The sequence below is a fragment of the Saccopteryx bilineata genome, chromosome 1 (genome assembly GCF_036850765.1).
Source record: "Saccopteryx bilineata isolate mSacBil1 chromosome 1, mSacBil1_pri_phased_curated, whole genome shotgun sequence".
In the NCBI taxonomy this organism is placed as follows: domain Eukaryota; kingdom Metazoa; phylum Chordata; class Mammalia; order Chiroptera; family Emballonuridae; genus Saccopteryx; species Saccopteryx bilineata.
In genome coordinates this window covers 98,862,758-98,878,814 of record NC_089490.1, presented here as the reverse complement: position 1 = coordinate 98,878,814, position 16,057 = coordinate 98,862,758, and the positions used below count along the sequence as shown (strand labels likewise).

Here is a 16,057-nt window from a genome sequence, read left to right as displayed (position 1 = left end):
GGTCTGTGTGTCTCAGGTTAAGAACTTCTGAAACTTTAATCTTCTGATGAGAATTCACTCAGAAAGGTATCAAAAGTATTTTGAAATTCTAAATAAGAAACATGACCTACCAGAAATTGGAAGGCAATATGTTCTTTCTCAACATATCAAAAACCTACCTAGCAGCTTGCTCATGTTATTAATCCTTTGCAGGTGAATGTAGTAGCGCAGGAGAGGAATCCATGTAATATCAACTTTAGTTGGAGTCCTACTTCTAGCATCTCTGTTGTCATCTATTTCATCACTTTGGTAAAAAAATGTATAGCTAGTCTGGAAGATAACTTGGTAGTTATCTGAAAGTAAAAAAAAAAAAATTACGCGCGCGCACACACACACACACACACACACACATATAATGCTTTTCTTGAAAAATAACAATATAAAAACAGCCCAACTCATAAAAGAAAGACTGACACATTGGACTATATTCCATTAAAAAATTTTTGTACCACAAAAAGACAACAAACACAAAGTTAAAACACAAACTGTAGACTTAGAAAATATATTTACAACCCATATGAATTGTTTTTCTCTAATATATATAACACCTAACACCAATCAATAAGAAAAAGTCAAACAGTCCAAAAGAAAAGTGGACAAAGAATTTCAACAGGAAACCCACAAAAAAAGCAAACCCAAATGGTCCAAATTTTTAGCATTACTGAAAATCAGTGAAATGCGAACTATAATCAAAAACCATTTCACTTCCCTCAGGAATTAACAGGCACTAAAATCTGAAAGTGATAAGTACTGATAATAATATGAAGAAACCTTGCACTACTTGAGAAGACTTGGCATCTTCCAATACAATTGAGTTTTCTTACCTATAAAGATGATATATTTTCTTTTTTGTTTGTTTGTTTTATAACTTTTGTTAGATTAAGCTCTAGATCAGCGGTTTTCAACCTGTGCGTCACGACCCCGGCGGGGGTCGAACGACCAAAACACAAGGGTCACCTAAAGCCATATGTATTTTCCGATGGCTTTAGGTGACCCCTGTGTTTTGGTTCGTTCAACCCCCGCTGGGGTCGCGACCCACAGGTTGAGAACCGCTGCTCTAGATACACCTTTTACATTTTTGTAGTATTGTAAATGATAGCTTTTAAAATACATTATCTGTTAAAGGTAGATAGAAATAAAATTTTACATTCAGTAATCTTACTAAACATTTTTACTGTCTATATTTTCTTAGGAATCATCCATGTGAGTAATCTAGCATTAAAAACAGCTTTTTTCTTCTTTTCTATTACTTGTGCCTCTATTTCTTATTTGTTTTGCTTAATATTGTGCAGGTTAGGACTTTCAGAACAATTTTCAATAGAAGTAGTGAGAGCAATCATAATCCTGCTTTAAAAAACAATAGTGTTTGAATCTTGAGTCTGATAAATTTAGTAGTTTTTATTTCCTATTTTAACTTTTATGGTTGTTACATTTTACCGCATTTCTCTGTACTTTTTGAGTTGATTGTTTTTCTCTTTTCACCTGTTAATGTAGTAATTTAGTTTAATAGATTTACTAATGTTGAGCTATATTTGAACTTGTAGAAATAATCCAATTTGACATGATAGATCTTTTAACATTCTCATCACTTTAATCATAGTTATAATTTATATGATCAAAAATAAAAATTCCTATCCCCAGAGGCAAGCATTTTTAACCAAGTCTACTTTATTTTTTTCAGTGGTTAGTTCTAGCTCTTAAAATAATTCCCTTATAGTACTTCTCTAGATCATCAGTTTTAGAAAACCTATCTATTGACTCTCTTTTGTGACAATGAGGTATTATTGGCTCACGTAAACACTACACTTTGAAGGTTTTATATTTATATCAACATGTTTAGGTCCCTATTACTTTTATATGTCCATCAATAATGACCCCAAAACTTTCTTTTTAGTTCTACAAAATGTGGTCAATATCTCTTGATATCTTTTTTTTTTTTTTTTTTTTTTTTTTTTTTTCATTTTTTTCTGAAGCTGGAAACAGGGAGAGACAGTCAGACAGACTCCCGCATGCGCCCGACCGGGATCCACCCGGCACGCCCACCAGGGGCGGTGCTCTGCCCCCCAGGGGGCGATGCTCTGCCCATCCTGGGCGTCGCCATATTGCGACCAGAGCCACTCTAGCGCCTGAGGCAGAGGCCACAGAGCCATGCCCAGCGCCCGGGCCATCTTTGCTCCAATGGAGCCTTGGCTGCGGGAGGGGAAGAGAGAGACAGAGAGGAAAGCGCGGCGGAGGGGTGGAGAAGCAAATGGGCGCTTCTCCTATGTGCCCTGGCCGGGAATCGAACCCGGGTCCTCCGCACGCTAGGCCGACGCTCTACCGCTGAGCCAACCGGCCAGGGCTTGATATCTTAATTTATGATCTAATGGTACCTGCAACCTTTCACCCCCTTCCACTTGCCAGGTTTCCTATTTTCAAAGTCAGTAACATTTACTCTCTGTTCTGCATCCATAGTAGACCCTACTTGTAATTTATTAAAAACGAATATATATTGCTGAAGTTATTATGACTATAGAAGTACTGTTCACTGAAATGTGACTATATTTCCTTTAGTAAAGGTAATTATCACATCTTTGTGATCTACAAAGGATACAGTTCTTAGCAAAAAGATCACATTGATTGCTTTTTATTTATTCCAATTCATCAAAATCATGTAATATTTGAATTTGCTTCTTTTGTCCATGAATTTCTGAATGCCTTTCCAACTATGAAACAGAAGTTATCAAAAAAAAGATTAATAATGTATAGTGTATAGGAATAAAAAGTATCTTCATGGAACTGAATCATCACTTAAAAAAAAAAAAAAGGTTAGGATCTCCCCCTCCCCCAGTTTCCCATGAATCTAGTGCTTCCCCCTCACAGGACATTCAATAGAATCATCCTCTAAGCTACTGCTTAAAAGCCCACCCTCCAGCCCTGGCCGGTTGGCTCAGCAGTAGAGCGTTGGCCTGGCGTTTCTCCACCCCTCCCCCTCTCCTTCCTCTCTGTCTCTCTCTTCCCCTCCCGCAGCCAAGGCTCCATTGGAACAAAGATGGCCCGGGCGCTGGGGAAGGCTCTGTGGCCTCCACCTCAGGCGCTAGAATGGCTCTGGATGCAACAGAGCGACGCCCCAGAGGGGCAGAACATCGCCCCTTGGTGGGCATGCCGGGTGGATCCCGGTCGGGCGCATGCGGGAGTCTGTCCGACTGCCTCCCTGTTTCCAGCTTCCGAAAAATGAAAAAAAAAAAAAGAAAGAAAGAAAAAGCCCACCCTCCAGGCTCCAAGGCCCCACCCATCCAACTACTAGTGGTTCTGCCCTTCTGAGTCAGGCAAAATCTAGGACAGACTGGGACCTGTGACTCTAGTGTAAGGGTTACATTCACCGCCTTCCCTGAGGCCTGATTGTCACCTCCCCCTCAGGGGAGATCCACTAGTCCCATCCTCCCATCTCCACCGGAGGCTTCTCAGTGACAAAGCCTAACAGGTAGCCAGCAGGCAGAGGTAAACAGAGGTGGATCTTGGGGCACCTGGGACTTTTGCTGACCTGCACCCTGGTAAAAGCTGGTCTTGGTATGCAGCTTGTCCTTCCCACCTGCACCTAAGCCCAGCAGAGGCAGCCAAAAACTCTGGATTGCTTATAGCTCCAAACAGGTTGCTAAGGACCAGTCAAAGGCAGCATCTTATATTGGCCTGCACCATATTTTCTCCCAAGAAGCCTAGAACCAACACACCCAGTGGCCAGCTTCAGACAGCATCAGAGCAGGATTCAATTAGCTTCACAAGCAGCTTATACAAAGGAAAATCTCATCAGGCACCACACCCAGCTTAGGCAAATTATGCTTCTTTTCATCAGCATCTACACAGCAGCTCACATGCTTTGGTAGAGGTAGAGCCTAACAGTTAGCCAGCCTGAGGGTTGATTCCACACACAAATGGGCCAATAACAATCAAGACTTAATTACAGCCTGACCAGGTGGTGATACAGTGGTTAGAGCATCAGTCTGAGATGTTGAGGACTCAGGTTCAAAACCCCAAAGTCGCCTGATTGAGTGCAGGCTCATCTGGTTTGAGTGCAGGCTCACTAGCTTTAGTGCAGGCTCACCAGCTTGTGGGTGGGATCATAGACATGACCCCATAGTAACTGGCTTAAGGCCAAAGTTCACTGGCTTGAAGCCCAGGGTCACTGGCTTGAGCCCAAAGTCACTGGCTCAGCTAGAACACCCCCACCCACTGTCAGGACACATACGAGAAAGCAATCAATGACCAACTAAGATGGCACAACTATGAGTTGATGCTTCTCATCTCTCTCCCCTTCTGTCTGTCTGTCCTTGTCTGTCACCCTCTCATGCTCTCTTACAAAAAAAAAAAAGACTCAATTACAACAGGAGGGCCACATAACTTACACAAGAACACCCAGCTTAGGTGAAGAAAGAGACAGCACCACTGGACCCAACAGAACACCTACTCCATAGGGTCACCACATTCAAACTGGGAGTCTAGCAGATCTATCTAAAATACAGAAACAAAAACAAAGAGGCAGCCAAAATGAGGAGAAAAAGAAACAGGCTACAAATGACAGAACAGGATAAATCTCCAGAAAAAGGGCTTAATGAAATGGAGGTAAGCAATTTATCAGATATAGAGTTCAAAGAAATGGTTACACAGATGCTCAAGAAACAAAGTGAGAATTTCAACAAAGAGATAGCAAGCATAAAAAAGGATGTAGAAACCATAAAAAGGAATCAGTTTTAAGTGAAGAATATAATATCCAACATCAAGAATACACTGGAAGGAACAAACAGTAGGCTGGATGAAGCAGAGGTTCATATCAGCAATTTGGAGGGCAAGATAGAAAAAAAGAAACAGCCAATAAAAGCAGCAGAAAATAAAGAGAGAGAGAAAATTAAAAAGAATGAGGATAGCATAAGGGACCTTTGGAACAATATGAAGTGTAACAACATCTGTATCATAGAGGTACCAGAATGAGGAGAGAGAACAAGAGATCAGAAACCTATTCGAAAAAAATACTGACCAAAAATTTCCCTAACTGGTAAAGGAAAAAGACACACAAGTCCAGGAAGTGTACAGAGTCCCAAATAAAATGGACCCAAAGAGGCCAACATCATAATTAAAATGATAAAGGTTAAAGACAAAGAGAAAATTTTAAAAGCAGCAACAGAAAAGCAGTTCATTACCTACAAGAAAGCTCCCACAGACTGTCAACCAGAACCTTTCAGGAAAGAAGAGACTGGCATGAAATATTCAAGGTAATGAAAACCAAGGACCTAAAACCAAGACTACTTTACCCAGTAAAAATATCATTTAAAATGAAAGGAGAAATAAAGAGCTTCCCAGACAAGAAAAAGCTAAAGAGGTCTGTTACCACCAAACCAGTATTATAAGAAATACTAAAGGACCTGCTTTAAACAAAAAAAAAAAAAGGAAAAAACCTGAGGAAAATAGTTAAAAAAATAAAATGGCAATAAATGCATACCTATCAAAAATAATTTTAAGTATAAATGGTTTAAATGTTCCAATCAAAAGACAGAGTAGCAGAATGGATAAGAAAGCCAAACCCATATATATATATATGCTGTCTTTAAGAGGCTCACTTCAGAATCAAAGATATACACAGGCTAAAAATAAAGGGATGGAAGAAGATATTTCGTGCAAATGGAATAAAAATATAAGCTGGGGTAGTAATACTTAATCTAAAAAAATAGACTTTAAAACAAAGATTATAGTAAGAGACAAAGAAGGACACTATATAATGATAAAGTGAACGATCTAACAAGGGGATAGACCTGTTATGAGCATTTATGCACTCAACATAGGAGCACCTAAATATGTAATGCAAATCTTGATGGATATAAAGGGAGAGATCAACAGCAATACAGCCTAGTAGGGAATTTTAGCAGCTCATTTACATCAATGGATAGCTTTTCAAGATAAAAAAAATCAACAAGGAAACTGTGGCCTTAAACAACACACTACATTAGCTGAATTTAATTGATACCTCCAGTTCATTTCAACCCAAAGCAGCAAAATATACATTCTTTTCAAGTGCACATGGGACACTTTTTAGGATAGATCACATGTTAGGCCACAAAGCAAGTCTCAATAAATTTAAGAAGACTGAAATCATATCAAGTATCTTCTATGACCATAATGGTACAAAACTAGAAATCAATAATAAGAAAAAAAACAAAATACACACAAAAACATGATGCTAAATAACATGTTACTAAAAATGAGATCAAGGAAGAAATCAAGAGACCTAGAAACAAATGAAAATGAGAACACAACAACCCAAAAATCTGTGGGACACAGAAAAAGCAGTCATAATAGGAAAAATTATAACATTATAGGCATACCTCAAGAAACAAACAAAAAAATCTTAAATAAATAATCTAAATTTAGCCTGACCAGGTGGTGGTGCAGTGGATAGAGCATTGGACTGGGATGCAGAGGACCCAGGTTCGAGACCCCGAGGTCACCAGCTTGAGTGTGGGCTCATCTGGTTTGAGGAAAATCCCACCAGCTTGAACCCAAGGTTGCTGGCTCCAGCAAGGGGTTACTCGATCTGCTGAAGGCCCGCGGTCAAGGCACATATGAGAAAGCAATCAATGAACAACTAAGGTGTTGCAACGCGCAACGAAAAACTAATGATTGATGCTTCTCATCTCTCTCCGTTCCTGTCTGTCTGTCCCTGTCTATCCCTCTCTCTGACTCACTCTCTGTCTCTGTTAAAAATAAATAAATAAATAAAAATTTTTTAAAAAATCTAAATTTACATATAAGGGAACTTGAAAAGGAACTGAAAACAAGCCAAAAATTAGTAGAAGAAAGGAAATAATAAAGATTAGAGTAGAAATAAATGAAATAGAGTGTGAAAAAATTCAAAAGATTAATGAAACCAAACACTGGTTCTTTAAAAAGATAAGTAATATTGACAAACGTTAGCTTCCTCATCAAGAAAAAAAGAGAAAAAACCCAAATAAGTAAAATCAGAAATGAGAGAACAGAAGTAACAATTGATATCAAAGAAATACAAACAATTGTGAGAATATTATGAACTATATGCCAACAACTTGACAATCTGGACATAATACATAAATTCCTAGAAATATACAATCTTCCAACACCGAATCAGAAAAATTCAGAGAATCTGAATAAACAGATTACAGCTAGTGAAATTGAAGCAGTAATCAAGAAACTCCCAACAAAAGTCCTGGACCAGATGGCTTCACCAGCGAATTTTACCAAACTTTCAAAGAAGAATTAACACCTATTCTTCTCAAACTATTCCAAAATGTACAAGATGAAGAAAGGCTGCCAAGCTTATTTTACAAGGCCTACATGATCCTAATTCCAAAACCAAATAAAGACATCACAAAGAAAGAAAATTATAGGCCAATATCCCTGATGAACATAGATGCTAAAATCTTCAACAAAATATTAGCAAACCAGATCCAGCAATTCATTAAAAAGATCATACAGCTCTGGTAGTTGGCTCAGTGGATAGACCATCAGTCCAGCATGCAGACATCCCAGGTTTTATCTCTGGTCAAGGGACACCTGAGGAGTGACCATCTGCTTCTCTTCCCCTCTCTCTCCCCCTTCTCTCTCTCTCTTCTGCTCTCACAGCCAGTAGTTCAACTGATTCAAGCATTGGCCCCAGGTGCTGAGGATAGCTGAGTTGATTGAACATTGGTCCCAGACGGAGGTTGCCAAGTGGATCCCAGTTGGGGCCCATGTGGGAGTCTGTATCTATCTCTATCTCCCCTCCTCTCACTTAAAAAAAAATCACACACCATGATCAAGTGAGAGTTATTTCAGGGATACAAGTTTGGTACACCATCCACACATCAATAAGCATGACACATCACATAAACAAAATAAAGGGTAAAAATCACATGATGGTGCTGAAAAGGCATTTATTAAAATCCAGCACCCATTTATGATAAAAGCTCTTAACAAAGTAAGAATAAAAGGAACATAAGCAACATAATAGAGGTCATATATGACAAACCCACAGCCAACATCATACTCAACTATAAGCAGTTCTCTTAAGTTTGGGAAGACAGAGAAGTCAGCTTTCTCCCCTCTTATTCAATATAGTATTGGAAGTCCAAGCCACAGCAATCAGACAGGAGAAGAAATAAAAGGCTTTCAAATTAGAAAGGAAGAAGTGAAACTGTCATTATTTGCAGATGACATGACAGTGCATATAGAGAACCCTAAAGATGCTACCACAAAAACTATTAGAACTGATAAATGATCTTTGTAAAGTAGCAGGATACAAAATAAATATTCAGAAATCAGTTGCATTTCTATACACCAATAATGAACCATCAGGAAGTTACACGAAGAAAACAATCCCATTTACAAGCACATCAAAAAAATATCTAGGAATAATTTAACCAAGGATGTAAAAGACATGTACTCAAAAAATTGTAAGACACTGAAGAAAGAAATTGAAAAGGATACAAATAAGTAAAAGCAGGAAGAATTAACATCATTAACATGTTCATATTTCCCAAAGCAATCTATAGATTCAACGCAATTCCTATCAGATACCAATGGTGTATTTCACAGAACTAGAACAAATATTCTAAAAGTTTATATGGAACCACAAAAGACCCCAAATAGCCACAGCAATCTTAAGAAAGAAGAACAAAGTTGAGGGAATCACACTACCTGATATCAAATTATACTACAAGGCCATAGTAATCAAAACAGCATGGTACTGATATAAAAACAGATATATAGATCAACAGAACAGAATAGAGAGTTCAGATATAAACCCACACCTATAATTAGGTCAATTAATATTTGACAACAGAAGCAAAAACATACAATGAGATTAAGATAGTCTATTCAATAAATGGTGTTGGAAAAATTGGACACATACGTACAAAAAATAATAAAACTACACCACCTTCTTACATCATACACAAGAATAAACTCAAAATGAATTAAAAACTTAATCTCAAGTATTTCTTGTAGCAATATTCTTTCTTTTATAACTCCATGGGCAAGGGGAGCAAAGAAAAAATAAGCAAATGGTACTACATCAAACTAAAATGTGTTTGCACAGCAAAGGAAACAACCAACAAAATGAATACAGTCTACTGAATAGGGGGATATATATGCCAATTCACCTGATAAGAAATTAAAATCCAAATTTTATAAAGAACTTATAACAACGCTGAAAAACAACTAACAATTCAATTTAAAAACAGACAAAAGACTTGAGTAGACACTTTTCTAAAGAGGAGAGAGAGGTGGCCAATAGACATATGAAAAGATGTTCAATGTCATTAATCATCAGAGAGATGTAAATTAAAACCACAATAAGATATCACCTCATGCCTGTCAGAATGGCTATTAATAATTCAACAAGCAACAAGTGTGTGGTGAGGGTGTGTAGAAAAGGGGAACCCTTGTGAACTGTTGGTGGAATGCAGATTGGTACAGCCACTTTGGAAAGTATTGATAGTATGGAGTTACCTCAAAAAATCAAAAATGCAACTGCCTTATGACCCAGCAATTCTACTTCTGGGACTATATCCAAAGAGACCGAAAACACTAATTCAAAAGAATGTATGCAACCTTATGTTCGTTTCAGTGTTATATATAATAGCCAAGATTTAGAAGCAGCCCAAGTGCCAATAATAGTACCTGAGGCAATAAAAAAGCAGTAGTACATTTACACAATGGAATACTATATACATACCCATAACAAAGAAGAAAATGTTACCTTCTGTGACAACATGGATGCACTTGGGAAGCCTTATGATAAGTGAAGCCAGTCAGAGACAGAACGGTATCATATGATTTCATTCATATGTAGAAACTAATGAGCAAAATGATCTAACAAGCAAAATAGAAACAGACACATACATAGAGAGCAGGCAGACAGCAATCGGGGGCGGGGGAAATAAGTAAAGGGGTTGGAGGGATTAAGCAAAAAAGACAAAAACAAACAAACAAACAAAAAAACAACTAGTGGACCATACAACAACATGATGATTGCCAGAAGGGTGGGGAGGTGCAGAAGTGTACAGCAGGGATGAATGGTGATGGACAAAAACTTCACTTGGGAGGATCAACACACAATATGGTGTACAGAGATGTGTTGTAGAATTGGGCACCATAAACCAGTTTCACCTCAATAAATTCAATTTTTAAAAGATGAAATAACCATTGATAATTTAGAAAAACATATTTGCAATTAATATCATAGTTAAAGGGTTAATGACCATAATAAAAAGTTTACACAAACACTTAAAGGCAAAAAAGAAACTCAGAAAAAAATAAGCAGATTATGAGCATAAAGTTCACACAAAAGATGCAAAACCTTAGTCCTAGTGAGAGATGTGCAAATTAAAATGAAATCTTTTCCACCCTGCCATATTAACAAATGTTTAAAAAATGTATCTGTGTCAGCCTGACTGCAGGAAAAATAGACATTTTATTAATTGTTGGCAGAAGTACAAGCTGATATTACTTTATGGAAGGCATATGGCATAATTTACCAAAATTACAAATGAGTCTACGATCCGGAAATTTCCCTTATGGGAACTGACCCAGTAAATATACTAGCCTATATACAAAATTATATATATATACGATTATCTACAGCAGAGTTGTATTAAAAGAGTAAAAACCCTAAAAATCTATAAAAGGAAGAATAATTAATTATGGTGCATCTCTATAAAAAATAATATGCAACAATACAAAAGCTTGTATGATTTGAAACAATTGCCAATAAATATATTTACATTAAATTAAAGAAATAAAAGAGCAAGATGCATAGTTCTGTGTACAGTTACACTATTATTTGTATTTTTGAGGGAAAAAATATATGTATTATTCTATGTACCAGACTGGCTTAATCAACATCAATCCTAATATCCAAATGTGCTTTTTTATATTGAAGAGTAAGTTATACATATTTCCTTGCAGCGAGGGCCTCAGATAGGATTTTGATATCACAAATTCAGTGCAGTGGTGCAGCACTTTAAGTTGGAACCATGCTAAGTCGTGCAGGAGACAGGATTCAAAGCATCTGTTTTGCTGGTCTAAATTCTGACAGAGGCTGTTATTTCCAGAGATTGCATCTAGAGCAGAGGCTTCCTATTCTTTTTTTTTTTTTTTACACGGACAGAGAGAGAGTCAGAGAGAGGGTTAGATAGGGACAGACAGACAGGAACGGAGAGAGATGAGAAGTATCAATCATCAGTTTTTCGTTGCGACACCTTAGTTGTTCATTGATTGCTTTCTCATATGTGCATTGACTGCAGGCCTTCAGCAGACCGAGTACCCCTTGCTCAAGCCAGCAACCTTGGGTCCAAGCTGGTGAGCTTTTTGCTCAAGCCAGATGAGCCTGCACTCAAGCTGGCAAGCTCGGGGTCTCAAACCTGGGTCCTCCGCATCCCAGGCCAACGCTCTATCCACTGCACCACCGCCTGGTCAGGCCAGAGGCTTCCTATTCTAACAGCTTCTTTTATGCTGTGGTCTGAAAGTTTGTGACTCCTACCATTCAAATGTTGAAATTCTTTGTTTTCACAGCTAGACCCTAAGATCCTATCTTCTCCCAGCAGTTCCCCACACCATTATCCTCTTTTAAGTTCAAACCCAACAAATCACTATAATTAAACCTTTGAAACTCCATTACACATGACATATATCAGGTGTTTGTTTGTTTGTTTGTTTTTTATAAAATGACTAGACATTCAAACATACCAAGCAAATAATCTGTATATGAAGACAAAAGATCCACGGTGGCAAATTCTGGGATGTTAGGTAACGCCGCTTGACTAACTTTATCAGTTCTAGCATTCTTCTTTCCAATAAGTTGGTTAATTGCCAGCACAGATTTACTGACCTTAAATGAATACATAGTTAGAATTCATAAATATAAGCTCCATTATTTATAGATTACCCATTAAGTAAATAATGTGAAAAAGAAAATTCATAAAATAGCATTCAATACACATTGGAAGAAAAAATAAAGACAACTTCAAAAATAATGTTATCTCCAATATGTATAACATATCATAGTCAAAGAAATGATAACTGTTGACAATTTAATTAATGTATAAGTCACTTTAAATAGGCTAACTCAACTAGCTATGACAGCTATTTGCCAAAATGTCTAACATGCATGTGTATCTGCCAATATTTTAAAGAAAAGTTGAAACAAACAAAGCTAGGTCTGTCTAATAGAGATTAAATGAACACTATGTATAGAAAGAGAATTTTTTATTATTATTCAGTGAGAAGAGGGGAGGCACAAACTCCTGCATGTGCCTTAAGCAGGATCCACCTAGTAAGCCCACTAGGGGACAATGCTCTGCCCATCTAGGGAGTTGCCCCATTGACTCAGCAATGGAGCTCTTCTTAGTGCCTGAGGCGGAGGCCATGAAGCCATCCTCAGCGCCCAGGGTCAACTCACTCCAATCGAGCCATGGTTACAGGAAGGGAAGAGACAGAGAGAAGCTAGAGGGGTAGGGGCAGAGAAGCAGATGGGCACTTCTCCTGTGTGCCCTGACAGCAAATAGAACCCAGGGCATCCACACTCCAAGCCAATGCTGTACCACTGAGCCCACTGGCCAGGGCCATAAAGAGCTATTTTTTTTATTTGATTCAGACAGACCATAATGAAACAACGGAGCCAAAAATTGGTGGACCATTAGCTTTAATCCTAGCTTGCGCCCGGCAGGTAAGAAATACACACAGTGGGAAAACACTTCCCTTTCCACTCAGGGCTCCCAAAGCCACTGGCTTATCCAAGTTTCCTAGAATCAAAGGCTTCTACTTCACTAGCCTTATTCACTTCTGTTCCCCATCTCCTTCTCTCTGCACAAACTCTGCACAAACTGGCTTCTCCTTCAGCACTCCGCCATTTTGGCTGCTTCTCCTCTCCTCCACATGGCCTTTCTCTGCCTCTTTTATGGTGTAGAAATCCAAACCTTTAAGCCAATACACAAATAAGGAAGTCTCTGATACAAAGTCAATTATCGGAGGCATAATAGGATTCCTCATAAGAGTGCACCACCCCATATCATGCAACAGTCCAGGGTGTCTTAGTCTTTTTTTCTTTTTTTAACATTTTTTTGTTGATTTTGGTTCATTGTGTTTACATAGATTCTAGTGTTGCCCCGAATGCATCCCCCCTCCTCCTTATTCTCCTCAACATCTCCCTTGTTCCCCTCCCTATGCGTCCCTCCCCCTTACCTTCACAATCATCCCCTTTCCCTCTGTCCTCTTTTCCTCTGGTCCCTTTGATCTCTCCTCTGTCTCAATTCGTTCCTCAGTTCACATTGTTCATTGGATTCCTCAAATGAGTGAGGTCATATGATATTTTTCTTTTTCTACCTGGCTTATATCACTTAACATAATAGTTTCCAGGTCCATCTATGTTGTCGCAACAAGGTAAGATTTCCTTCTTTTTCATGGCCCCATAGTATTCCATTGTATTTATATACCATTGCTTTTTAATCCACTTGTCCACTGATAGACACTTGGGCTGTTTCCAGATCTTTGCTATTGTGAACAATGCTGCCATAAACATGGGGGGTGCATTTGTCCTTTTGAAACAGTACTATAGTGTTCTTGGGGTATATTGCTAAAAGTGGGATACCTGGGTAAAAAAGCAGTTCGATTTTTAATTTTTTGAGGAATCTCCATACTGTTTTCCACAGTGGCTGCACCAGTCTGCATTCCCACCAGCAGTGCAGGAGGGTTCCCTTTTGTCTACATCCTCGCCAGCACTTAGTCTGTGTTATTTTGTTGATGAGTGCCATTCTGACAGGTGTGAGGTGATATCTCATTGTGGTTTTCATTTGCATTTCTCTAATGATTAGTGATGTTGAACATTTTTTCATACGCCTATTGGCCATCTGTATGTCCTCTTTGGAGAAGTGTCTATTCATTTCTTTTGCCCATTTTTGATTGGATTGTTTATCTTCCTGGTGTTGAGTTTTACAAGTTCTTTATAAATTTTGGTTATTAACCCCTTAACAGACATATTGTCAAATATGTTCTCCCATTGTGTAGTTTATCTTTTTATTCTGTTCTTATTGTCTTTAGCTGTGCAGAAGCTTTTTAGTTTGATATAGTCCCATTTGTCTATCCTGTCTTTTATATCACTTGCCCATGGAGATAAATCAGCAAAGATATTGCTGCAAGAGATGTTGGAGAGCTTACTGCCTATGTTTTCTTCAAAGATGCTTATGGTTTCATGGCTTACATTTACGTCTTTTATCCATTTTCAGTTTATTTTTGTGAATAGTGTAAGTTGGTGGTCTAGTTTCATTTTTTTGCAGGTAGATGTCCAATTTTCCCAACATCATTTGTTAAAGAGACTGTATTTACTCCATTGTATGCTCTTACCTCCTTTGTCAAATATCAATTGGCCATAAAAGTGTGGGTTTATTTCTGGGTTCTCTGTTCTGTTCCATTGATCAATATGCCTGTTCTTATGCCAGTACCAGGCTGTTTTGAGTACAATGGCCTTGTAGTATAACTTGATATCAGGAAGTGTGATACCTCCCACTTAATTCTTCCTTTTCAAGATTGCTGTGGATAATCATGTTCTTTTTTGGTTCCATATAAATTTTTGGAATATGTGTTCTATATCTTTGAAGTAGGTCATTAGTATTTTAATTGGTATTGCATTGAGTTTATAAATTGCTTTGGATAATATAGGCATTTTAATGATGTTTATACTTCCTAACCATGAGCACAGTATATGCTTCCACTTGTTTGTATCTTCCTTGATTTATTTATCAATGTTTTATAATTTTCCAAGTATAAGTCTTTAATCTCCTTGGTTAAATTTACTTCTAGGTACTTTATTTTTTTGGTTGCAATAGTGAAGGGGATTGTTTCCTTCATTTCTCTTTCAGACAGTTCATTGTTGGTGTATAAAAATGCCTCTGATTTCTGAGTATTGATTTTATATCCTGCCACCTTGCTGAATTCACTTATCAAGTCAAGTACATTTTTGACTGAGACTTTAGGGTTTTCTATATACAATATCATATCATCTGCAAATAATGATAGTTTTACTTCTTCTTTTCCAATCTGGATACCTTTTATTTCTTTTTCTTGTCTGATTGCGGTGGCTAGGACTTCCAGAACTATGTTGAATAAGTGTAGTGAAAGGGGCAGGCACCCCTGCCTTGTTCCTGATCTTAAGGGGATTGCTTTTAATTTTTGCCCATTAAGTATGATGTTGGCTGTGGGGTTGCCATAGATGGCCTTTATGATGTTGAGGTATGTTCTCTGTATTCCCACTTTGCTGAGAGTTTTGATCATGAATGTGTGCTTGATCATGGTGTATTTTTTTCATATAATGCTGGATCCAGTTGGCTAATATTTTGTTGAGAATTTTAGCATCTAGATTCATCGGGATATTGGCCTAGAATTTTCTTATTTTGTGTTGTCTTTGCCTGGTTTTGAAATCAGAATTATGCTCGCTTCATAAAAGGAGTTTGGAAGTCTTCCTTCCTCTTGAATTTTTTGAAATAGCTTGAGAAGGATAGAAATTAGTTCTTCTTTGAACATTTGGTAGAATTCAAATGTTCAAAGCAATGTTCAAATATGTTATTGGGGTATTGAAATCCCCTACTATTATAGTATTGATACATATCAATAATAACCATTGGGCTCCTGGCTTTTGTTTGTTGGGAGTTTTTTGATAACTGTTTCAATCTCATTTGTTGTAATCAGTCTGTTTAGGTTTTCTGATTCTTCCTGATTGATTTTTAAAAGATTATATGTTTCAAAGAATTTGTCCATTTTATCTAGGTTGTCTAATTTTTTGGCATAGAGTTTTTTCATAATATTTTCTTAAAATCCTTTGTATTTCTGTTGTGTCAGTTGTTATTTCTCCACTCTCATTTCTAATTTTATTTATTTGAGTCCTCTTTTTTTCTTGGTGAGCCTGGTTAAAGGTTCATCGATCTTGTTTACCTTTTCCAAAAACCAGCTCCTCGTTTCATTGATCCTCTGTATTGTTTCTTTA

The 16,057-nt window shown here is 37.6% G+C and overlaps 1 protein-coding gene across 1 annotated transcript in view; it reads right to left on the bottom strand.

The window, feature by feature from the left end:
- CFAP54 (cilia and flagella associated protein 54) overlaps nt 1-16,057 on the bottom strand; it is a 317,030-nt gene that overhangs the window by 64,476 nt on the left and 236,497 nt on the right. Inside the window, exons 61-62 of the mRNA XM_066262086.1 lie at nt 11,770-11,911; nt 159-332 (exon numbers count right to left, since the gene is read on the bottom strand). Of these exons, the coding sequence (XP_066118183.1) occupies nt 159-332; nt 11,770-11,911 (316 nt within the window). The remainder of the gene's footprint in view (nt 1-158; nt 333-11,769; nt 11,912-16,057) is intronic.